Source organism: Ursus americanus, chromosome 11 (genome assembly GCF_024610735.1).
Source record: "Ursus americanus isolate L20-20 chromosome 11, mUrsAme1.1.p, whole genome shotgun sequence".
In the NCBI taxonomy this organism is placed as follows: Eukaryota; Metazoa; Chordata; class Mammalia; order Carnivora; family Ursidae; genus Ursus; species Ursus americanus.
In genome coordinates this window covers 50,949,513-50,977,487 of record NC_142137.1, presented here as the reverse complement: position 1 = coordinate 50,977,487, position 27,975 = coordinate 50,949,513, and the positions used below count along the sequence as shown (strand labels likewise).

The 27,975-nt window shown below is 41.8% G+C and overlaps 1 protein-coding gene across 6 annotated transcripts in view; it reads left to right on the top strand.

The window, feature by feature from the left end:
• NHSL1 (NHS like 1) overlaps nucleotides 1-27,975 on the top strand; it is a 290,075-nt gene that overhangs the window by 148,930 nt on the left and 113,170 nt on the right. For 2 of the 6 annotated variants that reach the window (XM_045814766.2, XM_045814765.2), the window contains exon 1: nucleotides 167-14,422. The exons of the other annotated variants lie outside the window; for them this stretch is intronic. In XM_045814766.2, coding sequence (XP_045670722.2) covers nucleotides 14,230-14,422 — 193 coding nt within the window. In that variant the 5' untranslated portion in view covers nucleotides 167-14,229. Of the gene's footprint in view, nucleotides 1-166; nucleotides 14,423-27,975 lie in introns of those variants that run through there. 6 annotated transcript variants of the gene reach the window in all.

Sequence of the window (27,975 nt, the reverse complement as noted above, 5' to 3'; positions counted from 1 at the left end):
TGGTGAGGAGATTCTCTCCATGTATGAGGCGGTTTGAGACAGGACAGAGGAGGTGCCAGGTTGCACCGTGAGGAAGCGGGAGTTTGGTGAGGGGGGGGTGCGGTGGGGGGAGTGGAGCCCTGACTTCCAGCTCCAGACAGGATTTGTAATGAGGAGCAGAGCAAGGGGGTGGGGGGCGTGGTGTTGAAAATGCAAAGTAGGGAGCAAGTTCATGCTGCAGACAGCAATCAGGAGGCAGAGATGAACCAGGAGTGGGAAGATGCGATACATGAGGCTTTGAGGTGACCAGGAGGGACAGGGAAGGGGTGGGCGGGGCAGCCCCCCCCCCCCCAGTGGAGGAGGGCTTGCCTGGCAGCCATGCTGCCCCTGCCTAACCTGTTGCCGGGCAGTGAGAGATTTGTTAGCCCTGCCCGCCATTTGTTGCTTCCCTCACCAACTTGGGAAGTGATTCCTCACCTGTGGGCGGGTTATGACAATAACCACACGTTAGGTTGTGGAATACCTGACCTTCAGGTAGGTAGTTGGGCAGCAAACTTGTCTGACAGGCCCCCCGGGTGATCCCCTGGCCCTTTCTCCAGAGATTCTGTGTGTCTGGAGTGGGGTCCCAGGGCCCGTATTTTAATAAGCACCCCCAGGTCATGCCGATCAGCAGCAGGTTTGAGAAACACTGATCTGGGTGCCTGGGTATGCTACCGGCTGGACACTGGCCCCTAATACTTTCTTAGCTCCTCACCAGTGCCGGCACTGGAAGTACAAAAGACACGTCTGAATTTTAGGCTGTAGGTTATTGAGGTGAATGGATACTTGACTGTTTCTATTTTGTAAGATACTTTCAGGTTCCTTTGCTGGTTCCTAACCTAGTCTTTGCGTGTGTTGAAAGACAAATCCTGCTTCCCCTTGAATCCACCCAAGCCTCTACAGCCTGGGGCGTTATGGAAAATGGGTTGTTCTGTGCTGCCACCTGCTGGTGGCTGCCTGCAAACCATGTGATGTTTTGAGAATGGCCCCTGTATATGTAAGGCAGCGCTGCAAATGTGATTCTCAATGGACCGTAGATGAAGCAAAAAGCCTTACTTCTAATTGAGCCATCTGCTCTAATTTAAACCTTTTACACTTAATGTTGCAAATCTGACACAATTAATTTCCTCTTCTCCAGAGCTTTTTCCAGCCCAGGTGTTAAAATGTTAATAACAACGTGTTTTGCGATTAGTTTGCTGTGTTAATCTCAGAATGTTTTTTTTACATGCTGCATGTCTCTTCTATGAACAAATGATTCTGGTGATTCAAGGCAGTGGTGAAGACGGATGGGATGCACGTTTCAGAGCTTTGGAGAAGCTTGATCTCGGAACATTGCTTTACCTCTTGGAATCGGTTGGTTTTCAGTGTATAGTCGCAGTGTACCATCATCAGCATCATTTTAAATTGTGCCTGGCTCTGGGTCCCAACTTGCGCAGTGACCTACACCTGATGATTTCTAAGCATGTTATGGTGAACCTATAGGGCTCAGGGCCACACAATGTAAACCACTTAGATGTCGTTCCTACAGGCACGGAGCTAGCATCACAGTGTGGCAGACAACCTCTCAGATTCGTTGTTTCCTTATCTGCAAAATGAAAGTGACAGGGTCATCTCTAAGATCTCCTTTGGTCCCAAGCTTCTGTACTTTAAACAATCAGCACGAAGTGTGGGACTTAGTTTTCCTAGTGACTGTGGAAGGCAGTGTCTGCTCCTTTGGTTGGGTGCCAGGCTTTCATATTCTGGGCACCACTGACACCAACATGTTGTCAGGGTATTTCTAATTTCATGCTTTGCGTTCAGTGACCTTTTAAACACTTTTTAAAATTAGAATTGGAAAAATGGCAGGCTTTTTCATTTTCTTTTAAATATTATTGATTGAAACAGAGCTAGCATTTAGTTTAGTTCTATCTATAAACAAGATATAGACTTTCTTAAAGATTAATTGATTCTTTATTAGATGTGGGGGCAATACCTTACATGAACCACGAAGCTTTTTAAAAACATATGTGCCAAACAGGGGCGCCTGGGTGGCTCAATCAGTTAAGCATCTGCCTTTGGCTCAGGTCACGACCCCAAGGTCGGGCTTCCTGCTCAGCAGGGAGTCTACTTCTCCCTCTCCCTCTGCCTCTCTCCCTGGCTTATGTTCTCTCTTTCAAATAAATAAATCTTAAAAAAAGGGTGCCAGACAGAAACCCTAAAACCCAATCTACACATGACCTATTGAATAAGAATCTCTTCTAGAAGATGCTTCTGACGCGAAGCTGTGATTGAGAAGGAAGGCACTAATACAGTGTCAGTTGGGCCTGACTTATCTTGTGTCTCTTTGAGCCTGGCTGGGCCGTCAAACATCTGGGGGCTTGCAGTACACTGTGCTGGGCCCTGGACCCTGGACACCTGTAAATACTTAGGGATTATCCCCTCTGTCTGCATCCTTCTCTCCCACCTTTACTAGGCTGGTGGCAAAACATTTTATTAGACTATCGATTTCTTTTTTAAGATTTAATTTATTTATTTGACAAAGAGAGAGAGAGAGAGAAAGCACAAGCAGATAGAGTGGCAGGCAGAGGGAGAGGGAGAAGCAGATTCACCACTGAGCAGAGAGCCTACCATGGGGCTCGATCCCAGACTCTGGGATCATGACCTGAGCCAAAGGCAGACATTTAACTGTCTGAGCCACCCAGTCGCCCTAGACTATCCATTTCTTTAGTCATACTTTGGTATGAGGCCATCTCCTAGTTAGGTAAATTAGATTTTGATCTTTCCTCAAACTTCATTGTAATCTTATAGAGGACATACTTATTAATTCTTAATTAGGTAATTCTTTTTTTTTTTAAGATTTTATTTATTTATCTGAGAGGGAGAGCACAAGCAGGGGGAGTGGCAGAGGGAGGGGGAGAAGCAGGCTCCTCACTGAGCAGGAAACCTGATGTGAGGCTTGATATCAGGACCCTGGGATGGTGACCTGAGCCCAAGGCAGACACTTAACTGACTGAGCCACCCAGGTGTCCAAATTGGGTAATTCTTAAGTGATGTCACTTTCCTAAGTGACATCATTTGACCTGATCTCAAATGTAGACTATAACCTGCTGTAATTTTGTATGTGCTGAATAAGTAGTATTGAACTATGTGACAGATTAAAAGTTATTTGAGACCGTGGGTTTTTTTTTTTTTCTTATTGTGAAATGTAACTTACTTTTAGCTAAGAATTTTCTTATCAACAATAACCAACAATGTATGTTTTATGGAACTATATGTAACTGGTATTTTTCTTCTGTGCTCATTTTTTTTCCCCTAGAAAAATTATTAGCAAAGCAAACTTTAGAAAATGCCTGGAACACATTTTGAGAGAAGAGAGTGGTAGTTTGACAAAATTTAGCATTTTCTATTTCTTTTTTTTGTTTTGTTTTTTTTTGGCCATCTAAAATAACTGTCATTACCAATGAGGTAAGTAGCTATACTTGTGCTATTTTTGTAATTCCTTTTAGGTTGTCAGATTTCACACTTTTCTTTGAGCCATTCATTGCCTCCTTATCATTTTGGGGAGAGAAATGTGTCTCATGACTGTGAACAGGACACAAGTGCAGTGACTTGAGAGTTTTGTCATTACAGGTGAGATGGGTGCACTCAGTCCTTTCCTTCGAGATCGTAGTGTGAGTGAACTATTTCCCTGAGGGGAGCCGGGCCCTCCATTCCTGCTCCCCGCGCCCTCACTGCAGGTGCCAGGCACGATTTGAATATCTGCTCCTGGCCTTACCTGTCACCTCGCTTGTCCTCCAGCAGTATCTGCTTCATGACCTATAAGGTCAATGGCTACCTCTTTGTTGCTACAAATAACCTGAGAATTACTGAGTGCTAATGATGTCAGCATTTTTTCACTCAGTTTTCATAACAGCCTGAAGAGAGTCCATGGCATCTCCAGCTTGCAGGGATTTGAGCATAGGAATGAGAACCGAAGGCATTCCCCATCTGGGTGCCTTTTGAGGCCACACCGCCCAGGTCTGCCATGTTTGAGGGGGACGATGGAGGGGCTGGGCGGTTGAGAGGGGACTCTCTCTAATGCCTTCATTTGTGCTTGCTGGTGTCTGTCAGCCCACTCCAGGCTGCCGTCAGTGGAAAGGCTCTAGTGTTTGCTTAGTAGAAGGACTTCATCCTTTGAAGTTCTCTTTGATGGCGTATCTGCGAGTAATGTATTAGAGAAACAAAGGTTCTCTTGACTTAACTGTCCGTATTTCACCCAGGGGAACAAGTGTTTCAACCAAAAATTTCTGAATGTCTGAAGTGTTCTTTAGGTCTTTTGTTTTCTAAATTTCTCCTTATCAAGATGAGTTTATTATCTGAAGACTGACAAATGTGATTGTACAGGGACAGCTGAAGTAGTCATTATCAAATTGGATTCCCCTTCTCTAAATCTCCCTTTTACTTGGAGACTTTGATGACTGTCAGGAGAGTTGGCAGTGGCTATGACTGTAAAAATTGTTGAGCTGAAGAGAAAAACATATCAAGATAAAGCCGTCTTTATATTCTGCTTGTTATGTTTTCATGAGTTCCAGAAAGGTTAAATTTGTTAGGCTTTTTAAGAAAACATTCTTAGGCAATGAGTGAAGTTTTAAGAGACACAGTATATTCCAGAAACACAAAAGGCCATGCCCTTAAGCAAATTTGCACATCAAGTAGAGAAACTTAGCCATCAGTTTTTAGATATATCCTGCTGTGAAATGTTCCTTTAATTACCTGAATGAGGTTGTAGGAAAGGGATCAGGTAAATTGGTTTATAAAAGGTACCACCATGTTTCCTTTAGTTGCAGAGTGAGTGAAAAAGTTCTTAATATTAACTATTTTACAAAAATAATTTTAAAAATGACTTGGGCAGTATAATACCATTTATGAAACTTAGAGAAAACAGTATTATATCTTATTGACAAATACACTGGTATTCAGAAAAAAATATGAAAAATATGTTTGAGAATGAGACAAACCAAATTTAGAATAATGGCTACACTGGGAGACTTGGGACAGGAGGGAAATTTATCTCTAACATTTTATTATTTAAAAACTGAAGCAAAATTAATAGCGAAATGCTAACTATTACATCTGTGCTGATTTCTCTCCTTTTCCCTATGTTTACAATAACTCTGAGTGAAAATTAAGCATTAGATGATGAAAAATTTTACAGTGTAGGGGAGCCTGGTGGCTCAGTCGGTGGAGCCTGTGACTCTTGATCTTGGGGTTGTGAGTTCGAGTCCCATGTTGGATATAGCGATTACTTAAAAAAATAAAATTAAAAAAGTTTACAGTGTATGTTTAGCATACATATTACAGAAAAATAGAAAATCCAAAATAAAAAAATTAAAACAATCTGTTTTACTGTATTCTGCTTATAATATCCACTGATAATATTTTCAGTATATGATCCTAGTTTATGTTGTATGCATTTGGTATTATATCTGTGATGTTTAGACATTTTCAGTGAAATTATGAGTAGAGAGTTAAACTCTGCATATTTACTTGATATTTTAGTATAATTTAGGTGTTGAATTTAGGTGTTAAAACTAGTGATTTTTGAATTTTAATATGCAGACGACTCATCTTGGAAGCTTGTTTAAATGTGGACTCTCAGGTTCTCTCCAGAGGTGTGTACTAAACAGACTCCAGGAAAGTGCATTTTTAACAAGCCCTCCTGGTCCCCTCACTCCCCCACCCCAATTTATGGTGATTCTGATACAGGTGTCCTAAGGAACACAGTTTGGGAAACATTTATGTGTAGTCCACACAACTCTGAGCACCATTTATACTTCTTTTTCTAATCAAAGGTCATTAAACTATATTCTGTGAACCAAATACAGGCCACCCCACCTATTTTTGTAAGTAAAGCTTTACTGAAACCCAGCCACCCTGATTTGTTTACTTATCATCTGGCTACTTTTTTGCTACAGTGTCAGATGAAGAAGTGGCAAAAGAGACTATAGAGCAGGCAGAGCCTAAAATGTTTACTGTCTGGCTCTTTCCAAAAAAGTTTGTTGACCCCTGCATGTAATCTAGTATTTCTTGTGGGAGAATATCAAAGAAAGTCCAGTAAAGAAACCGGAGTACATTTAACAGGAGAAAGTTGAAAATGGTGATGAAGGGCATGTCATTGACCAGTTTAATTTAACAAGCATCGATTTAATCGTTACCGTATTCCAAGTACTGTGCGCTTAATGACAAAAGGCTTGGTTTTTCCAGTTTACAGTCTTTAATGACTCAGATGTGATAGGGTAAATGCAGCATCTCTCTTTATGGGGTACTTTGGAAACACATTAGATTAGGCAGGGCACCTAACAATCTAATCCTTGCAGTCAGGAACGGTGTCTTAGGAGTCTTTAACCCTCGGTAACTTGCCCGGCAGGTGCCCATGGTAAATAAGATTCAAAAACATCCGTCTCTTCCCCCCGACTTGCCCAGATGAGTGGAGAATATCGTTGTGCCCCAAGCCCCGTCACATTTGGCTTGCTTTGGCCAATGGAATGTTAGCAGCTTTGATGCAGAAGAGGTTTGGGTAGTTGAGTTTTGCTCTTTGGTGCCACTGCCGTGAGAAAGATAAACTTGGACTGGCCTACTGGTCTTAATGCCCATCAACCAGTTATCCCATCCTGTCATCCAGCTCCCCTCCAGCAATCCTCAGTTTGTTTCCTATAGTTAAGAGTCTCTTATGGTTTGCTTCCCTCTCTGTTTTTATCTTATTCTATTTTTCCTTCCCTTCCCCTATGTTCATCAGTTTTGTTTCTTAAATTCCACATATGAGTTGACATCATATGGCATTTGTCTTTCTCTGACTGACTTATTTCGCTTAGCGTAATACACTCTAGTTCCAGCCACGTCATTGCAAATGGCAAGGTTTCGTTCTTTTTGATGGCTGAGTAATATTCCACGGAGTATATACACCATATCTTCTTTATCCATTCATCAATCCATGGACATCTGGGCTCTCTTCATATTTTGGCTGTTGTGAAATTTTAGAATTTTAGCAGGCTGGTTGTAAATTGTTGGTAGCTTGAATTTGGCCATAGTTGGGCATGTTTACCCCATGGAAATACTGTGAATCAGGGCTTCCCACATCCCTCACCCCAGATGGTTTACCAAGACACCATTGATTGGCCAAATCCCCTGATCACGAGGAAGTTCTTCTGAGAGTACTTCTCACCCTGCAGAACCCTGTCAGGGACCCTACTTGACTTAGGTCCCTTCTTGCTTTTTTTATTTTCTTTCTTGCATTAAGTTAAAAATAGCTATGTGTATACCTTGTGTCCTAGAATACACTTTAAATTCCCATAGGACACGGTTCTATCTTCTGTGCTTTAGAATGAGCCTAGCTGGCTGATCAGATCAATAAATACTTGAACTGATCCCTTTATCTGGGCTCTTTCGCATTACCTACTGGAGATACTAAAAAACTGTTGGCTGGGGGGAATTGCAATAGTCCTAAATGTATTTATATATTTGCATTTCTGTCTCTTTCCTGTTTGTGAATAGAGGGTACCACAAATGTATGATTTTTATGTACTTTATACCTAATTTTATTTTCTCACATTGTTAGAAGTAAGATTTGTCTGGGTCAGTGGAATCACTGAAGTATTAGTGATGTCTAACACATGTCATGGTAGTGTAATAGAGGGTAGCCAAATTGATAAAATGCCTGTTGAAAAACCAGACATATAGGGCCACAATGAATATGGTTTTACAAAAAACCCAAGTGATCCTTAGAGGGTCACTTAAAGGTTGATGGAAAATTTTTCTTGGTCTTAAACAGATACCAGGAAAAACTGATGTAAAAAAAATTTTCCACTGCCACAGAGCAACTAAATTCACATGGTGGAACACAGGAGGTCCTGGCCTATCTGTGTAGATTATCAGATAGAATGTGGGCTGCATTTCTAAATTTGACTCATTATTGATTGCCCCAGCTTCTGAGCCAGATCTTTGGATTCTGGAGTCTTGGTGAATGGAAGCAGTGCAGAATGTCCTAACAAAGTAAGAAAAGCATAGAGCCTTGCAGTTAATGACCCTCTTTCTTCTCAAAGTGAAGCAGTCTAACTAATAGAATTGTATTATTACTCTTTAATTCAGATTATATATATTTTTGGTCAGCTTACAAATTTTGCTTTTTGGAATTTAGTGATAAAGGAATGATTGCTATAAAAGTGTCATTATCTCCTTGTCCTGAAGCATGTTAAGATCAAAAGAAAGAGGTACATGGAAATGAGTAGATGGTTCTATTGTTCACTCTTTCCACCAACACTCATTCCTCCTGGCTGTGTGTAGATACTGTTAGAGATACGGAGATCAAAAGATGAGATCCCTGCCCCTAGGGGGCAGTCCAGTCTGGTACTGTGCTAACTCAAAGTTGATCTGGGGACTGGCATCACCTGGGCCCCTTGAGGAGTTCTGAATTCCAAACCCTGCTCCACACCTGAATCAGACTCTACATTTTAATAAAATCTCCTGTGATTTATGTACATGACAAAGTTTGTGAAGAAATGATTGAGTAGATAGAAAAAATAATAATTACAAGGATGACTGGAAAGGCACATGAAGTACAAAGGAGATCATGATTTTAAAACTTTTTTTTTAATTTGGAATTTTATTTTAGTCTCAAAGTTGGTTCATCCTTGTTCTTATATGAGAAGAGTCTCAATGTCGGTGCTCACTTTTACAGGACCTTTTTAGCTGAACCCGTTGGATGGGGGCATTTTCTTGGTTAGGGCTGGGTAATCAACTCACCAAGCCTCCGACACTCCATGGCATCCATCAGTCAGTGATGGCTTCTGTCCCAGGGCTTTATCCCCTTGCCACGTGCGCCGCCCCAGGGGGCTGAGAGCGGTAATGTGCTGCCATATTGCTCCCATATCAAGTGATCCCCAGGGAACAATGTGGTGAAGGCTTCGAGCCTCAGATCATTTCAGGAGTCCCTTTCAGACACGAAGACATTGAAAAGTGGGATAGAGGCTTTGGTGATACATAATTACAAATGTTTGCAATTAATCTTTCCTTTTGAGGAGACCAATACGGTCATTGCACTGAAAGGAACGTATTCTGTCTTTTAAAGCTGCAGCTTAATAAAAAGGGAGTGCTTTCCTCTCTTTTAAATATTGAAGCAGTCGCAGGTGAGGGAACCCTGAATTGTCTCTGAATAGGTAATTGGCCAGGTTTTGTCTTCCATGACTTCCTTCTTGAGTAAATCAGTTTAATTCCTGAGGGGTTGGGAGGTGGATGACAAGGAGGATTTAGTGTACTGTGGGAGTTGGCTCCCTGTGGCCCTGGACCTAATATGTTTGTTTTGTTTTGTTTTGTTTTGTTTTCTTATTACAAACGTCTAGCTCCAATTGTTTACTTCTAGATATTGAGATAAGCTTTCATCATTAGTGTGTACAAATTACCTCATAGAAAGTTTGCATTTAAATCTACTTTTAAATTATTTACAAGAGCCGACAGTTGGAAAACCTACTGTACCCTGTCCTAGACGCTAAAGGTCCCCGTGGGTTGTCTGGGTGATTCATGTGGTAATCTGATAGGGTGTACACTTCACTGCTCCTGCCCGGGCAGGGCTGCTTTAGAACATGACCCAGTTTCGAGCAACTCTTCTCACTGCCATGTCACCTTTGTCTCTGTTCGTGGCCTTCTGTGTGTGCACCCCACTCCCAGCCAAACCAGCCCACCTCACCAGCTCCACCAGCCCACGCTGGTCTCTACTCGTTTCTAACTTCAGGGTTCTGCCTCTCTCATTCCTCCTTCCAGGTTTGAAGGGTGGGGGTCAGGGCAGGAAAAGTACACACGGAAATGAAAAGCCACAGTGCTCATTGGTGGGCTTTCAGGCCAAAAAACTGATGGCACTTGAAATTAGTTCCTACTTTTGGCTGGCATTTTACACAGATGGCAAATGGGGCAATTACATGCCTGGGTGGGTTGAGGGGTCTGTCTAATCCTATGTCTTCTCACGTTTAACAATTTTTACTAAATCGAAGACTTCCGTTTGAACGAAACTCCTTTTAAAGGATGTCCCAGTATATATTGAAACAGGAAATGTTGTGTCTTTTGGCTAGGGCTTACCAAATGTATTCAGTCTATCCATTTGACTCTTGGTAGAAACATAAGTAAATCTTTCCAAATTAATGGATATTTGACTTAGGAATTCCCAAAGAAGTTGATGATCCCAGAACTTCCTTTAGGAATATGTTCTGGTGCCTTCCAGTTTTTATCGTTAACTTTTCATTTTTAATGTCTGACTTCAGCCATTCCCGGAATAATATAATTCCTTGTCCTTTTGTCAGTAGCGATGGGTAGATTTCTCACCACCCTGAAGTGTCAAGAACTTAACACAAAAGAGGCAGTGAGTCATAAAGCTGGTATAGACCCGCCTGGGGGCTGTTACCCAGAGGCTACTCCTTCTGCCATTTCAGCCATGGGATGCCCACCTCACCAGTCCAAGGGCGAGGGTGCCGGCCAGGAGGCAGCTGTGGGAAAGCCCTTGTATTTCGTCCTGGGGGTGCTTATCCACTGCCACTAAACACATATTGAAGAAAGATGATTTTTTAAAAAGATTTTATTTACTTATTTGACAGAGAGACAGCAAGAGAGGGAACACAGCAGGGGAGTGGGCGAGGAAGAAGCAGGCTCATAGCAGAAGAGCCTGATGCGGGGCTGGATGCCAGAACGCCGGGATCACGCCCTGAGCCGAAGGCAGACGCTTAACAACTGAGCCACCCAGGCGCTCCGAAGCAAGGTGATTTATCTGATTCCTTGATGCCTGAAGCCCGGCGGTGGCGAAGGGGTAGGCAGGGAGCAGTTACTGGCACCTACCGCGATGACCGAAGTTTCAGTTTGACAGCCTGACAGTGAGGGAGGAGGTGAACAAACCACCGCACAGTTAGGGATGCAGACAGAATCCGTGCAGCAGGGCTGGTTCAGAAGTCTGAGAAGAGTGTATTTGCTTGTTGATTTTCACGGGGGAAAAAAGTTAAGTGAAGATGTTTGATCACACTGACGATTGCATTTGAAGAAACAGGTTAGACTCTTGCAGGGATTTTCCACAGCGGGGTTACTGTGAAGATTAACAGTGATCTACGTGAAGTGCCCGGCACAGAGTAGCCTTGACCCTGTCCCCGGGAGCGCTAGGTTTGTGTGTGGCTCTGGGATCGGGTGATTAAAATGTGTGGTTCATTGTAGTTGCTAAAGAAATATCGTTTGAATGACTATAATGGCTTTTCAAGCAGCCCACTTATGATTTTTCTAAGCTAATGGGTGTACATACCTAACACGGATAGTGAAAACCTAAATATTTCCCCCAAAGCTAATTTAAACCATGACGTCTGTCTTGGCCATAGAGGAATTCTGGTCCAGTTGTAAAGGTAGTTAATGTATTTGACCTTCTTTTACATAAAGGAAGATGTTAATGATCAAGGGCCAATATGACAGAAATGCGGAATAGCTAGTCAATAGAGAATTCATTATTGTGCAGACTCTCCATAAGTCTCGTGAATAATGGGAAATACATTAAGTTGGAAGGCCAGCATAAGTGTGTACTTACTTTGAAGGAGAGTTGTGAATCTAGTCCCTGGATAGACCAGTTAGCCATCGTGGCTGTTTGGCCGTGGGTGTTCCTCCAGCCCCTCTCTTGGGCTTGCTCTCAGATGTGTGTAAGGATAGGAAGTACCGGAGGGAAACACGCTGCTTACTGATGACACCTATTTGTCTATGCTATGTGTATGTAGGTGCACACACTCCAAGGAGGGTGGGTTGGAAAAGCATTCAACAGTACTCCCTGAATGCAAAGAACAGCGCAAGGGTTTTTTTAGAGCTTAGGTATTCCTAAATTAAAAGTCTAGCTGTAGGATGGAGACATCAGCGAGGGAACAATGGTATTCTTTTTCAAGGAGGTCTATAGATCCTTAGAGAATGCATACGTGGGTGTCAGGGGTTCCCCTGAACCTCTGAAATGGAAGGCAGCATTCAGGATGTTTTTATATTTTCTGGCACAGTGGTCTTTTTTTTTTTTTAACTTTTTATTTTACATTTTGAGATTCTCAAAAGTGTCTTTGACTCAGAAAGAATATTTGGGGAAAAAAGGAAGAATATTTGATGTTTGAACTTTTACAGGCACTGGTGCTCTTCGTAATTATATTATTTTTGCCTTCATGGAAGTGATCAAAGTAGAAGTATCATTCCAGTTTAATACCTCAGAGTGCTTGGTGATGTAGGTGGCACCCCCAGTAAGTGGCAAAACTTTGAATCCAGTGGTGTCTGACATGACCTGGTCCCATTCCTGACTCCTCTGTGTGATATCGGGTATGTCATATGCCTTCTCTGGGCCTGAATTTCTTCATCTGTGAATTGAGGGGTTTAAACTACATGAGCTCTTGAGGACCCTTTTAGCTTAAACTGAGTCTCTATCTGTTTTCCCTAGACTACTTCAGCTTTGCCCTTAGTTCTCACTGCCTGTTCTGTGTCACGGTTTCCGCGGCAGTGTGAGCTGTCCATCTGAGGAATGTTTTGCAACAGCTCTGTGTTTTTCTTCTACAAAGTTCTCAGTCCTCGTAAGCTTTTAGAGCCTTTTCCTTAAAATCTCACTGAACAGTGGTAGATGTATGATGCAAAATCCCTCTTTTATAATTTTTAATCAAAGTTTATTTTCTGTTGCACAGTGTTAGTTTTAATATGTTTGCTCATTGCTGAGTAAAGGGAGATGGATCCAGTTCTCTACTCGTGGCTCATTAGCCTTACTCTGAATGACACTTTGAGGAGGGGATGCCTGACCCAAGTCTCTGTGATGGAAAGTTACAGAGACTTTTAATGCCCGCAGGACCATGGAATGATGTTGGCCTTGGGTGAAATGCTGCGCCCAGTGCATTCCAGCATGTGGCTCTAGGTGTGTTGCATGCCATGATTAATGGTTTTATGAGTCTCGGGGCTGGAGCCTGCAGCTAATTGCTGCTAACATAGCTCTCAGATGATGTTTCTCCGTGATAGGATGATCTTTCAAAGCTGGAGAGGAATGACCCGTAGGGGCTGCCAGTGGGGATGCAGAAGAGGGCCCTCCGCCCCACCCCACACTCTGTCTGCTGGTGGCAGATGGGAGGGGCCACGGCAGGTGCAACAATGGCTGCATTTCACCTTCACGGAAAGCTGGGAGTGAAGGAATAGCTGAGTCAGGTTAATTCTGTTCGGAAATACATTTTCTTAGATGATGACATCCCTAGATCAATCAAGGAATGCTCGATGTTTATAAAACTACATGCTCTTTTAAACTTCCTTTTCAAAATCTACCTTCAGAAGTGTGGTCTGATGATTAATAATCAAGTTGTTTGTTTGTTTGTTTGTTTGTTTTTAATTTCCAGAAGTCTGTATTCTGCACAGACTTGCATGTCCCAGCTTTGCTGGAGTTCAGAAGTTTGAGCTGCCGCTGAAGTGGTGCCTGTGGCAAGGAGGCGGGGTTTTCTGTCTCCAATGAGCTGCCTTCGGTGTGGGGCGAGCCTATCGCCTTTCACCCGAGCGCTTACCCTGTAATCCAGGCACTAGCCACGCAGCCTGTTTTATTGTTTGTAGAGTCCTGTGGAGCCTGAGCGGTTCACAGACGGGAAAGAGGGCAAGTGGGCGCTTTCTGATTCTGCTCTGTGCTGCGACAAGGGAGCTGAACTCCTTGATTTCCCCCGAGTCACCTGTGTGGGTGAAGTTTGAGCGGGGCGCCCGGGGTGACGCCAAGCCTCTTTTCTCCAGCCGGAGGAGTTCTTCCGTCTGTCTGCGCGACGGCGGCTCTCGCTGCGCTCTGCCCCTGTGGGGAAGGATGCTCGGGACGGGAGCAGGATTACAGTATGGGGTGCTAGGCACACACCAAAGAGTCGGAGTGCCTTGGTTCTGTTCTTCTCCAAGTCCTGACAAGTGTTCCTGAAATGAACACCCTGCTTCATTTTTAAAATTATACCAAACCAAGTGCCACAATGTGGCTAGGATAAAAAAAAAAATTTTTTTTTGTTTGTTTCCTAACCCCTCATTTTCCTTTTCTTTGTAATTGGGTGACCTAGAAGCAGTCTTTCTGCATCATGCCGTGCCTGACTCTCAACATTGTCTGATGAATAAGTGGGAAGGAGCGGGTTCCTGTAAAGGCCATGGAAGGACTGTAAAACCGAGCTTCTTGTTTGCTGGGCTGTCCTTTGTCTGTAGTCGGTGTTGGTGTGAAAGAAGATGAAAAAGGAAGGCTCTTTCAGACTCAAGTCAAATTCAGGGTCTCTCTCACGCGCTGTGAGTTGGATAAATTTCTCCTCCTTGTCCAGGCAGACAAAGAGGCTGTTTCGCAGTGATGGAGAGCTCTCGGTTTGTGGGCAGCAGGTGGAAGCAGATGATGAAAACTGGAATTACAGAACCCAGCCCAGAAAAGGTGACTTGATTTTTTTTGTTGTTGTTGTTTTTATTTGAACATTCTTAGAAGTTTGCGATGTAGAATTCGTTTTCTGTTACTGATTTCCCTTCATGGTTTTTTGGCCCTGTTAGGAGTTTTTTGTTTGTTTTTGTATTGGAATTCGGCATCATTCATGTGTTTACATGTCTAAAATAAAAGTGCTTTTCCAACTAGATTCAGCTTAAGGTTGTGTGCTTCTGAGAAGGATGAGAGAGCTGTTAGTTGTCCTCAGCACCCTTCCCCTCAGCAGATCCACACACCCAGGTGACTTGTGGAAAGTTCAGTGGTACACCACCCGCATACAAGCAGTCTTCTCCTCTCACAACTTGAAGTTGGGACGTGGAGCTCTTTACTGAAACGGTCCACTGAGAGAACTTTGGGAACCATGAACAGTCTTCTTGCGTCTTTCTTTCGGACGGTAGATGAAGGACACAGACACTTGAATTAAACAGGTAGTAGAATGACATCAAGGAAAAGGAGCACATGAAGGGCTTGCCCTTGATACTGTGGCCAAAAGCAGTTTTTGGATTTCTTTCAAGTTCCTTTTCAGACCCGTGTCGGTCTCTGTGCTCGGGGTTAGCATGTTTTGCCTTCCCTGGGCTGAAGAAAAATACCAGTCCTGGCGCGAGAGAGGGAAATATTTCCATCTTTCTTAACACACCCCAATATTTTATATTTAGAATTTCAGAGTTCTCCCTTACAATGTTTACTGTAGAGACTGGACTATTAAGCTCTAAAATGGTTTCCCCATTTGGTGCTGTGGCAAAACCCAGTAGGGGGGCGCTATTTAAGTATTACAAAGGAACTTAGTCCAGACATTCTGCGTGATTGTGTTTTCCCTGTTTATCACATTCTTCCTGTGCCAAAAGAAACCTCGCTAGAATCTCTCAGCGACCTGTTCTTTCCCTTCTTTGGGGAAACAAAACTGCTGAATGCTGAGAGAGTACATTAAGTGGTACAGTGTTTCTAGTCCATGGGGTGAGAACTGAACGGAGCTCTTCCGCGCGGATAATATGTGTTAAACAGTTCGGTCTTCTCTATAAGTGTGGCACGAGATGGACTAGTTAATGCTCTTGGAAGATGTCAGTTGTTTATTATGTCAGGAAGGGGGTCACCAGTGGTCCGCTGCTACTGAGCTGAGGGGTGCAGGTTTTTAAGTTCAGGTGTGGTGCAGTTGGCATGCAGAGAAGAGGCATCGTGCTTTCTGGCTGCAGTTGTGCGGTTTAGTAAGTCCACAGACTTTGCTCTTCTAAATCAGGAATAAGCTGTGGTTTTGGTCAATGGGTAGGTTGTAATGTTTGAGGCAAAAATGTTTGAAGGGCGGTTACAGTAGTGCTGTGGTTGTCAGAGGGTGTAGTTTTGATTCCGTTGGCCTTTGCCAGAGGTTGTTCTTTTATGACTTGTTTTGTTTTAGATCCACCACTGTCAGGTTTCCATTAACGACTGTATACATGTGACCATATGGCTTTAGGATTTCTGTCGGAGGTACTCCATCTAAACGAACATTAAAGGGAAAGAGACTGCGAATATGCATGTGTTAGTTTTAGCTGGGAAATGAAGCAAATACTGTACACTTGACTTGTGAAGAATAATGAGGTTATTGTAGAGAAGAGGGGTGACTTATAAAGGGAGAGAGGACTTGTTTATGCAACAATACTAAAGATTGTGCCCTTTATCCCTTAATGTAATAGGGGATACAGTAGCCCCATCAAGAGAAATGGAGGCATAATACAGTGTATAAATTTATATGGTTCTTAGAAATAATTGGCCATGGGTAATATTACCATTTTTGACAAAGGGAGTCAGGGGGAAATCCTTAAAAAAGCTGCCTGTAGAAGAAAATTTTTGCATTTGACTTACAAAAGAAAATTGGCTCCCAGCTTTGACATACTACCCCAGGGGCATATCGTTGACAGTTGATCTTTATTTCACGTAGTTCTTCCCTTTGGAGAAATACAGGAGTGACATTTGTTTACACTTCCAGATCAAAAGAGGATCCATTTTTCACAAAAATTATGCAAGTTTGGAGTTTTTTTCTTAGGAGTATCATGTAAGCTGAAAGTCTAGCAGGGATTATCAGTCAGCACTAAGAATGCCAAATGGCCATGTTAGGATTTGGTTGCAAATAAATATGCATTGAAGACATGTCCGTCTGATGGGAAGTGTATAGCATCTTTCTTTTACTTTAGATCTGCCTGCCCCCACCACATACGTTTGAGACCACATACTTCCCTTCAGCCTGCTCCCCAACTTGCCTCCCTTATAGTAACACTTTTTAATCTACATAGGTTTCTAAAAACCTGCTGTCCTGCCTCCCCTCCCCCCCCCATACACCACCACCAAGGAGTGAGAGCTAGAGGTAGGGCAGTGTAGCTTAACAAGTCAACCTTGCTTCAGGGTTGTGTCCTGTGTCCTCCCCCCACCCTCCATGGGATCTCTGGCTGCTGGGGTGTCCGGTTCTGCAGCCTTACGCCTTTCTCCCTTCCATCCAGCAGTTGCTGCAAGCCCAGGGTGCTTGCCTACTCCCCACCCACCGTCTCCCCGTCACATTGCTTTTCGTAATTAGCCCACTGAATCCTTACTGTCCTGTGGATAGTATGTTGTATGCATGCTCATTTTATAAAACAGTTCTTAGAAGCTCTTTTATAGTGAATCTCCATACTGGATTGCTTGTTAGGGCCATCAGAATAAAGTTTTTAAGTAGTTACCTGTATGGATGTCTATCAAGACACAAACCTATAGGCTTGCAGTTTAATGTTGTCACATATACTCAAGAAACTAAGGATAAAACTACAGTGCTTGAAAATTCTTGAAGAATGTTTTTTATAAGATTAGATGCTATTAATAGGCATCCTTCCGATTAGACGACTTTTCCTGAGCCTAAAAAGTAACCAGAAGATACATACTGGTATGTCCAAAGCAATCGCAAGTAAGCACCTGCATGTTTTCTTTTGCTCCAGCAGCTGGCAAGTTCCAAAACTTCAAAACTATTGACATTTGTACTGAGGAAGGTAAAAGCGAATTAAGTAACAGCAATTATCAGTTCTTATATTCTTAGTGGGATATGACCCATTATAATAGCAGATGATGTTTTGACTTAATTAGCCATAAAAATCAAGGGTGTGAATCAGTATCCTCTTGAGTCTAAATTTAGTGAATCATGAGTTGTTTTATTAGATGTCTACGTAGTAAAAAAGTAGAAGTCAGTTGTAGGTGAGACAGTATGTAGCTTTTCACATTGAGTTGTGAGAGCATTTATTGAAGGAATTTTTAGTATTATGTGCACAAAGAAATATAGCACACAGCCTGGGAAGTCATGGAGTTCGTACTTAAATGGAGAAGCAGATAGGACATCGAAGGGGGAATTATAGGGGAAATGCAGGATAATTGTGAAAAGTGTAAAATGAATGGCTTAGATGAGAAGGTCCAGATAAAGAAACTTTATCTTGGGCATTTTCATGTTTTGCATGGTCTTCTGGCTGTTAGCATTGATTTGCACAACATTTAATGAGCTCCTGCTTTGTTTCCAGCACTGTGGAAGGTTCTCAAGGGAAACTAATGACTAGTATTTATTCTGTGCTCCCCCATCTTGCTCACTTACCCTTCTCTTGTCAAATAAAACCAAAAGAGGTGGAATAATAATGGGGTAGCCTCTCAGGGAGCAGAGCATGTTTTGTTGTATCTCTGGCTCTGTTCAGTGGGGCAGAGGCATGATTGATGATCCTGGTATTGGCAGGTCAGCGCATAGAGAGGGTAATTGACATGCAAAACCTCGATTTAAACAATACTTCATTCTCTTCTTCAGGACTTTTATCATATGTGCTAATAACATTATCAGATTTGATTCATTCGAATTTCAGTTCTTTTCCGTCCCAGGAACTGCAAAAAATGACCAGAGAACGGCCTTATTAGGTATTAAGCGTAATGAATAATCCATACATTAGATAATCAATTGTTGAGTGTGGGAGTTGGCTGTATCTAAACTAATTTCATCCCAGTGTCCTCCCTAGTAAAACAGTTGCAGAAAACAGGACCCTTGTGCATAATTAGATTAGCAAGGATCTCGGATGTTACAATGGAGAAAAAATGGCATAAAAGACCAAAAGCCACGAGGTCGAGATCCTGTTTCCATGTAAATAGCTGTGATTTATTTCTGATCATAAAATCTTTAAAATTGTTGGGATTTAAGGGCATTTTCTTCATGACATTAAAGAAACCTAAAAAGTAGTGGCAAATATTGCTAAAGTAGCCCCCCTGAATTTGAGAGTAAAACTAGATAAATAAGTAATATTTACTCGGACGGTCACCATGTACATTGGAAAAAGAGCTAAATGGAGTTTATCTTGGAGTCTTAATAAAAGGGATGAGAAGAATATTCTCGGTGCAGTGAATGTAATGTTTTCTTTCTTACTTTTTACTGAAGCTGACATTCTGTGAAAGAGGCAAACAGTGAGTGCCACTTAATATTTTATCTGGTTCATTGAAACTGCCCTTTATTGACCTTTGATTATTTTTTCTTTTGAAGATGGGAATTTCTGTTGTTTCAATGCCTTGTTTTATTGCAAAATGATCTTGTTATTAAATTGATAAAGTTCTGTTGAAATGTTCTGTTTTATCTAATATCCTTCCTTCACTTGTCTTAAAAAGTTTGTGGATTTATTTTGATAAAGACACTTATTTAGATTACTAGAAATAGAGTATTAAAAGAAGTAACATATTGTCAGAGCATTCATTTAGAAGTTAGTAATGTATGTTCTTCATGGAAATGTCTTTACTCAGTTTTGAAAACTTTTTTGAGATTGTTCTTTTCAAACAGTTGTTTTTAAAATAATTTCAAAAGACCCTGCACGTTAATTAAGGTTAATTTTTATAAGTCTCTTGCAATTGTTTTAGAATGTCTTACATTTGTATGTAATTTCAAGGGTTTTTGGTTTAACCGTCATATTTTCCATCAAAGCTTTAAATAAAGGGTTTTATTTTTTTTTAATGACATGATTTCATATGAAATACTTCAGTTAACTCCAGTCTTATCAGTTTTATCTCCTCCAGGTCTATCGTGTCTGCACGTTCTTATCCATCCAAACTGTAGTTCAGGCCTTCCTCTGCTCTTACCTCACATTCTGAGTGGCCTTCTGAGTGGTCTGCTCTTTCTTGTTATCTTCACTCTTGTCTCCCTTTGAGCCATCCTTGAGTCTACACTGTAATCAGAGTCATCTTCCCCAAACACAAATATAATTGGGTCACTCTTGTGTTGTTCCCCATTGCCTACAAAATGAAGCCTATCTCACTTAAGTAGCCTGAACCCTGCCCCTCTGACTCCTCCCCATCCCCTGCCCTTTCTAACTCCCCAGGTAGCAAGTGGATGCAATGCCCTTTCACCATGCTGCAGTGTATCTCCCATGCCCTGTGCCACCATGCTCCAGTCCCCACCTCTGCCTGCTGACTTTCTGCTGGACCTTCTCTGCTTTCTTTAGAGCTCTGCGAAGCCTTCCCTAATCCCCTAGGGGCAGAGCTGATACTCCTTTCTCTGTGTTATTTCTTCACCTTCTACAGACCTTGGTAATTATGTTTATTATAAGCTGGATCATATTTATATTTTATGTGTCTGTGTCTTCAGCTAGACTGTGAACTCTTTTAGGACAGAGACCAAGTCTTACTTATTATCTTTTTTATTCCCAAGGCTAAGTGCTCAATAAATGGTTGCTGACTGTGTAACCATAGCTCACCTGGGACCATGTTAATAGTGCTGTTTGCAGAGGCCACCGTGCCAGACAAGGGTGGGGCACCGGTAGCACAGGGTGCTTCCTTTGGCCAGTGTACTGACGAATGTCACCTTGCAAGTGCTCCCAACCCTGAAGTTTTTTGAGGGTAGCAAAAGAGAGCGTTCCCTGTGTGGGAACATAATTTTAGTGGCAGTCTGCTGTTTCCTGTTGCTCACTCAGACTGTGTGGATCAAATGCTTCGTAGAAACGTTTGATCACGACAGTTTGAACCATTAGGGAAGTTGGCTTAGGAAACAGAGATGAGGTATGAGAGGGGATGACGCCATGTCTGATAAGTCTTCTTCACCAGTATCCACCCTTGCTCTCCCTGCCTCCGGCCTCCCCGCACCCCAAATAAGGCTAATCTTGTCAGAGGAGCCTCAGCAACCTTGCAAAACATCAGACATAAGTCATGTCATGTAACTTCACTGCTTCAAACCCTTGAGTGGCTTCCCTCCTCAGGCAGCTTGATAACTAGTCTTTAGGGTGTGCTGTGTGGCCCTGCACCATCTGCCTCCCCAGCGGCATCACCTGGGCCTCCCCCTCACCGTCCTCTAAGTCACACCAGGCCCCTTGCTGTTTTGAAGATGCCCTGCGACTTGACCTTCCCATCCATCCAGGGTCCCAGCTATGCGCACTGCTCCCTCTCCTCTCCTCTTTCAGCTCTCTGCTCAAAAGTCATCCGAGTGACCCTATGTCACCTCTGACCCTCATCCCAACCTTTCTATTCCCATCTCTGTTTTTCTCCAAAGCACTTACCACCATCTGATATACTATATACTTTATGTATAGTTGATCCTTGAATAAGACGAGGGTGAGGGGTGCTGATCCCTGTGTAGTCAAAAATCCCTGTATAACTTTCGACTCCCCCAAAACTTAACTACTTATAGCCTACTTTGACCAGAAGCCTTACCTCTATCATAAAGAGTTGATTAACATATTTTGTATATGTATTACATACTGTATTCTTACAATGAAGTAAGCTAGAGGAAAGGGAATAATAAAATCATAAGGAAGAGAAAATACGTTCATAGTACTGTATTTGTTGAAAAGAATCCACATATAAATAAGAATCCTGCACATTTCAAACTCCTGCTGCTCAAGAGTCAATTGTTTTTATTTTCAGTACTGTCTCCTGAAACTAGAATTTAACCTCTAAGACGGGAGAGAGGGTTTTTTGCTTTTTGGGTTTTTTTGGGTTTTTTTTTTTGTTTGTTTTTTGGTATGTTTTGGTAACCAGGGTTTCCCCAAACCTGGCACATAGTAGGTATTTAATAAATTTTAGTTGAAAGAGAGAATGAATGATACAAGGAGACCTAGGTCAGGTAACCTGGATGTTTCGCTTCTGTGACGTGCTAATAATGTGACCTGGAGCAAGTCACTATCATCTGTTTAAACGCTAGTTTTCATTTTGATAAAATGGGATAATAGTTATTCGTCATATGTATGGGTAGCAGGTGCAGCTTATTTCTTGAATTAATGTTTATATGTATGTTTATAGATACTGTATCAGCTTACCAGTTGGGTCTGATTGTATGTAATGGTACTGCCTAGGGGTTGGCAATCTCTTCACTACTGATAGTCAATCAAGTCAACGATGTCTTTATCCTAGTATAGAATATACTATTCTGTAGAATTTTCAGTATAGAAATAAATGCTTTTAGAGTTCTTCTATAACCTAGCCAACCCAACTGAAAGCTGCCACATCCTTTAGATAATTCTTCAAGTAACATAACCACAGTTTTTATGTCAAATCCTGAAATGGTTAAAATACAAAATTGAAAGTTGAGTCTAAATCAGTCCAGCTGCCCATAAGTATTAATAATAGCTAGCATTTAATGAAGGCTTGCCATGGCTAGACACTATTAATAACACATTACATGAATGAACTCATTTAATAAATATTTTCTGGATACTGCGAGTATTCAATAAAATAATAGTTTGATAGCAAGGAAGGGTCATTAGGGAGAACTGAAAACCAGGCAGAGAAACTTAGATGTGGTGAGACTGGGAACCAAGTGTATTTCTTCAGAAAGAGAAAAGACGTTGAAAGCACTTAGAGCATCTTGGGGTCGTGGACCCAGTGTCTTCTGGTTCAAGGGCGCGTACTCTGCTTTGAGACTCTTTGGGCATGTGCTTCATACTTCACCTGAATTTGAAGCTCTTTGAACTCTAGTCTGTCTTATCCAATGTCTTGCACTTTGCAAGATAGTGAGTGGGTATTTCTTGCGTGAACACATGGTCAAGGCAACGTTAAGGGGAAACTGCTTAGTTATGGCACACAGAATGGATCGGAGCATGGGAACTAGAACCTGGACTCGAGCCTGATCACGTTAGGCACTTTAGTGGCTGATAAGTGACAAAGCACTGGTAGAAGTGATTATACAGGCACATGAGGAAAAGCGGTTATGGAAATACAGTTTTTCATGTGAGATTTTCTTTATTAAGGGAAGTCGTAGGATTTTATTGTTAGTGTTTTTGCATAGGCATTTGTGATTTTCATAGGCATGGGTATATGTTTTCTAGCTTTATGAAATGTGGGTAGTCTTCACATTGTATTTCTAACCTTCCTAATTAAAGATGATATTTATGGTGATCACTGTCTTAATAAATGCGATTGGAAAACTTACATATGATCAGCATACATGTTGTTCATACACAGAGCTGCACATGGTGTGAGGCTGGGCAGGGGGCGGAAGCTGGTTGCAGTGATGTCTCTGTGGTCTGCTCCTCTTCAGCTTTAGTGAACCTCTCTTTTCTGTACTACTGAATTTGGCATCACAGACTGTTCTCTGTCATTTATGGCTGACATCTGATGACAGTTAAGAGACATTCAGTCAGTAATTATTTACTTAGTTCTTGCCAGAACTCATCACCCTGCTGGATGCATAACATTTTGGCTATTTAAATATGTATGGTACATGGTGGGCACTTGCCTATCAGGTGTCTGAGACTGTCTCTCTGGGGGGATTTGTTAGCTAGAGTTCCCAGCTAGTGCTGTCCCACTCCCTTCCCCTCCTCCCACCTCCCACTTCCCGGCCAATACTACCCTTTACTAGACTCATTCTCACCATCTGGGTTTGTCTTAGGGATTCTTACATTTTGAGAGCTCCTATTGCCGGGTGGACTTGATATTGAGCAGTGCCTTGAGAAAGCCACATACAGGAGCGAGCCTCTCTCAGATTCAAAGAGAAAATGGCTTGAGTTGTGAGTAACCTGGAGTGACCCTGCACACAGGGCTTTCCCTAGAGCAGGCACTTATTAAGGCTGGGGTAACAAAGAGTGACTCCACTCTGCCATTTTCATGCCCTACTACTTTTGAAAACATGTGTTGGGGGTGGTAATGAGTGGAAGATAATGGGAGAAGGTGGCAGTAGACTGGAGGAGGGAAGGAGCTGGGATAGGTTATACGGAGAGAAAAGCTAATGAGTCTCCATTCTTCTCCATGCTGCCTTCCCTGTGCTAACAGTTTTCTGATCCCATCTTCTAAATCAGTAAAGTAATGGTAGTCTCCCGGGACTTGGTCAAGTTTCTGAATATGCTGTTTGTACAACTAATTGTACACTTGTAATAATTTTGGGTTGTTTTCAAGACATAGCTTAATAAAGTTTCTATACATGGTTGGAAACGTGTGGAACAAGGATAAAGGCTCATCTATTCACTGGTTAAAATAATTTTAGTGGCACATGTAAATTACCCACTTGGGTTCACTATATGTTTATCCTTGCCTAAGAAAAAGCCCCATTTGTAAGTAAAAGCCACCGGCAGTTGAGATTTCAATAAGCCATATCACTTGATGTTTTTTCTTTTCAGTAAACTTTAAAAGAGAGAGTGAGAATAAATATATTTTATTGTTGGCACAGTTCCCTTGCCCCTATTTCTGAAGGTTCTCTTTTACTTTGTAACTGGAAACGCCTCAGCTAAAGTAGAAACTGGGTGTCGGGTGTTTCTGGATTACATTCGAGATAAACCAGAATTCCTACCTGAACACAGGTGTGTACTGCTTCAGTCTTGATTGGTTGGCGATTCTTTTACAAAGCATACAAAAGACAGTTTGTGAATTTATCTTGGTGGGTGGTTGTGGCTGGTGCTGGCCTGGTTGCTGTGGTCATCTTGACCAGTAGTTATTTATTTACATAATTTTTTCACCCACAGAAAGTACATAGAGTACTTTGACTTCCTGGAAAAAGAACTTTGATTTTTACCTTAAAGTAATTTTATTGCAGAGTTAGTCAACATACTCTATTGCTACAAAAAGATCTTTTAATTGGTTTTCTTTTTTGCTAGCTATCCAATTCTTTGTCCTTAAGTATGAATGCCTGAATGTTGTTCTGTCCTAAGGATCTCACTGTTGTTTGATTTGATTTATGAGCCATTTTTGAGACACCTTGTTGCATTTGGGGCATTCTTGGGTGCTGCTGCTGTTTTTTGAAGCTGGCAAGGTTGGGATTTTTCTCCATCAACATTCCTTCAGATCATCAGACCTTGGTTACATCCCACACACTGGGGTATGTGTTAGTTTATCCACTTGATCTGTGTGCGTGTGTCATTGAAACCATGGAAAAGTTCCGTAGCTGACTTTAGAAATCTTGAAGGTTACATGTCAAATCCAACTAATAAAGGTTGGAACAAAAATCCAATTAGTAAAACTTCCTCTGATTTCTGAGCAAGTTGAGCTAGGTTGTTCTGTAACAAATGCTTGTTTAGGTTGGAGTAAAGAATCTTATAAAGTGGAACTCTAGTATGAATGTCTTGAGTTTTTCAGTGCCTTTAAAAGTTTAATTATAGTTGACTTTTTAAGTCAGTGACTTTCAAAAGTTTTGCCTGTGTCTAGAGTAGTAAGTATGCTTTAGATTGGTTTGGGCTCCACACATTGCACATACAGTTGACCCTTGAACAGCATGGGTTTGAATTGCACGGGCCCGCTTATATGTGGACTTTTTTCTGATAAGTTACAGTACAGTACTATAAATGTATTTTCTCTTCCTTATGTTTTTCTTAATGATGTTTTCTTTTCTCTAGCTTACTTTTATGTAAGAATACACCATATAATACATAAAACATACAAAATATGTATTAATCGACTTTATGTAACCGGTAAGGCTTCCAGTCGGTGGTAGGCTATTTAGCAGTTGGGTTATGGGAGAGTTCTAAAGTTACACAAAGATTTTCAATGGTGTGGGATTGGAGTTCAAGGGGGAGGAGTTGGTGCACTCAGTTCCCATGTTGTTCAAGGGTCAACTGAACACACGCGCACACACACGCACATAAAATGAAGCAAAAGTTTCGCGAAGCTACTTCATTATTGCATGACTCCATGTGGTATTATTTTCTCTTCCGTTTTACTCTATGTTATTAGGCAGAAAATGTCAGTCCTGACCTCCTGGAGTGATGACTGCCTTATTAGGTCACAGCCTTCAGTGGCAGAACGCTGCTTTCGGTAGACTTCACTTCTTTTGGTAGGTTCTTAATAAGCTTGTGTACCAGGTCGCTCCTTCACAGTGTTTAGAAGTTACACACTATGATGGAGTTCCGTGAATAGTCCACCATCGTACCAGTGTGGTAGAGAGGTCTCGCATATCTGAGGTGTCTCGAGATGCAGCGTGGATTCGTGGCGCCTCTCAGAAATCGTCTGCTCTGAGAACTGACTGACGGCCATGAGCTTGTAAGCATTCACCGCAGTAAGTCCTCTTCTAGGTTGACCTCTGCGCCCCTCGCCCGCGACCATGTCAGTGCATAAGGGTAAATGCTTAAAAATCAGGCAGGACTGAGTGATTTCTGGTGCGTAAACCTTGTTGCCTGATGGAGCACAGAGTCACAGAGCCCGCCCTCAGCAGGTGGTGCACACCTGCTAACCCACGCAAAGGAAAGCTCGTGGATGGCAATGTCTGATGAATTTCTGCCTTATTCTGGAGAGTTCTCTGTCATTATGTTTACTGGCCTACTGTCTGCCCCCTTAGAGGAAAATCAGTTGAGAAGTTGAGGCCATTTAACTTCACTTTCGAATTGTTGGACTCTAGCCCATATCTCTCAGACATCCTATGTCTGAATTGGAGGGAAAGCTGTGTTTTCTTTGAAACATAAGATTACTGTAAAAAACTGGTAATTGGTTAGAGATACTTTTCTAAATTGTGATCATATGGACTACGTGTTAGCTTATATAAAATGTTAGAGGAACATGCCTTTTATTTATTTGTGTTTTCATGTAACAGAAGTTTGCCTCATTCATCTTTCAGAATTTTAAAACAATTAAAAATACAATTTTTATGAACATCGTTCTGGTATACTCTGCACATAGAGTCTGTTTGCAGGTTGTGGTTTGCACAGTATTCACACAGGTGTGACCTTATCCCACTGTTGTAACAGTCCTGTAAGATGGGCAGAACAGATGGCATTATCCCCTTTTGTGGCAAGAAAGCAGTCCCTGAAAGATTAAGTGACTTACCTGAAGCCATGTAGATAATAATGCTATAGACTGGATTTGAGTCCACTTTTTGTGACCTAGTCCCACACTCTTTCATGACACCGTGAAATATCTCTCTCAATCCTCAGCACAGTGGAACCTTGTTTTGATGCTTTGGTGTCACTGTGAATAGTCACTGAGTCTGTAAGAACCTGGTGACACCCTGGTGTCTTTGCTTTGGCATGAAGTGGGTCTCCACTGCCTGCTGCCTCTGCCACATTTGCTGTAAGGCTGTCAGCTCTCTTTCTCTGTATAGGTGTGCCCACCTCTTGTCCTTACCACTGTCTGATTTGGTATTTCTAATTTGTTACCTGGTGTGGAGGGTCTGGGCAAAATTCAGTTTATTGCATCAGTATCGGTCAAAAGATGATAATGAGATCCTGAGCCATAATCCTATGAGTGATGCTCTCTTGGCCGTATTTTGAGTGGTTGAGTTTGTCTGAAAAGTGATCTCTTGATAAGTAGGATGTGACTGTAGAATTTAAATGTGTTTTTTACATGTTTATCTTCTGTTGGCTTTTCTTCTTAGCACAGTTGAATAAAGCACATGTTTGCATTAATATTATGAAATTGTGACTATATTTGGGCATCCCAGTTCTTTTTGTAAACGTTAGATTTTAAACACATCTATAAAATCACTCTGAGTTTTCAAGTAGGATTACTGCATTGTTTGACTTGATAAGCAAGTGTAGCTTTGCTGCTTTTAAGCTGGGTTTCACCATTAACTGCTTTCTCTAATAACGTGTTATGTTCTCGCTCTCTTCTCCCTCTCCTCTCTTCGTCCCAGCTGATATTGCGACACCACATATATTTACTTGTTTTTCATATGGTTGAAATTGCCTCCCCAGATATTCAATTTCACATCTTCTCGTCATCTGCTTCAAAAAGTAAAAGAAAGAAAGAAAGAAAGAAAGAAAGAGAAAAAGGTGAAGATGAGACCATATTTCTGAGTGAAACCAATTCTCCCCCATTGAATATTTTTAGTCAAACACTATAAATGGCATTTGATCCTCATTAACACAAATGGGAGTTATATAAAGTATAACAGAAAAAGCTGATTTGACTCTGTCTTTTCTGTGAATTTCTTAATAAAGCACTAATATCCCAATACTCAGAATTAACGCACTCTCTTAATAGTCTGTTCGAAATGCTGCAATCCCCGTTTTGCATCCTAGGCCCATAGTAGTAGCTCAGTGAATACTTAGCTTCATACATAGGAGAGCTTCAGACATGTTGGGATGCAATTTGCATAAGTTGAAAGTAGAGTTAAAAAAATTTTTTTTCCTGTGACTCAAGAAATGAGGCTC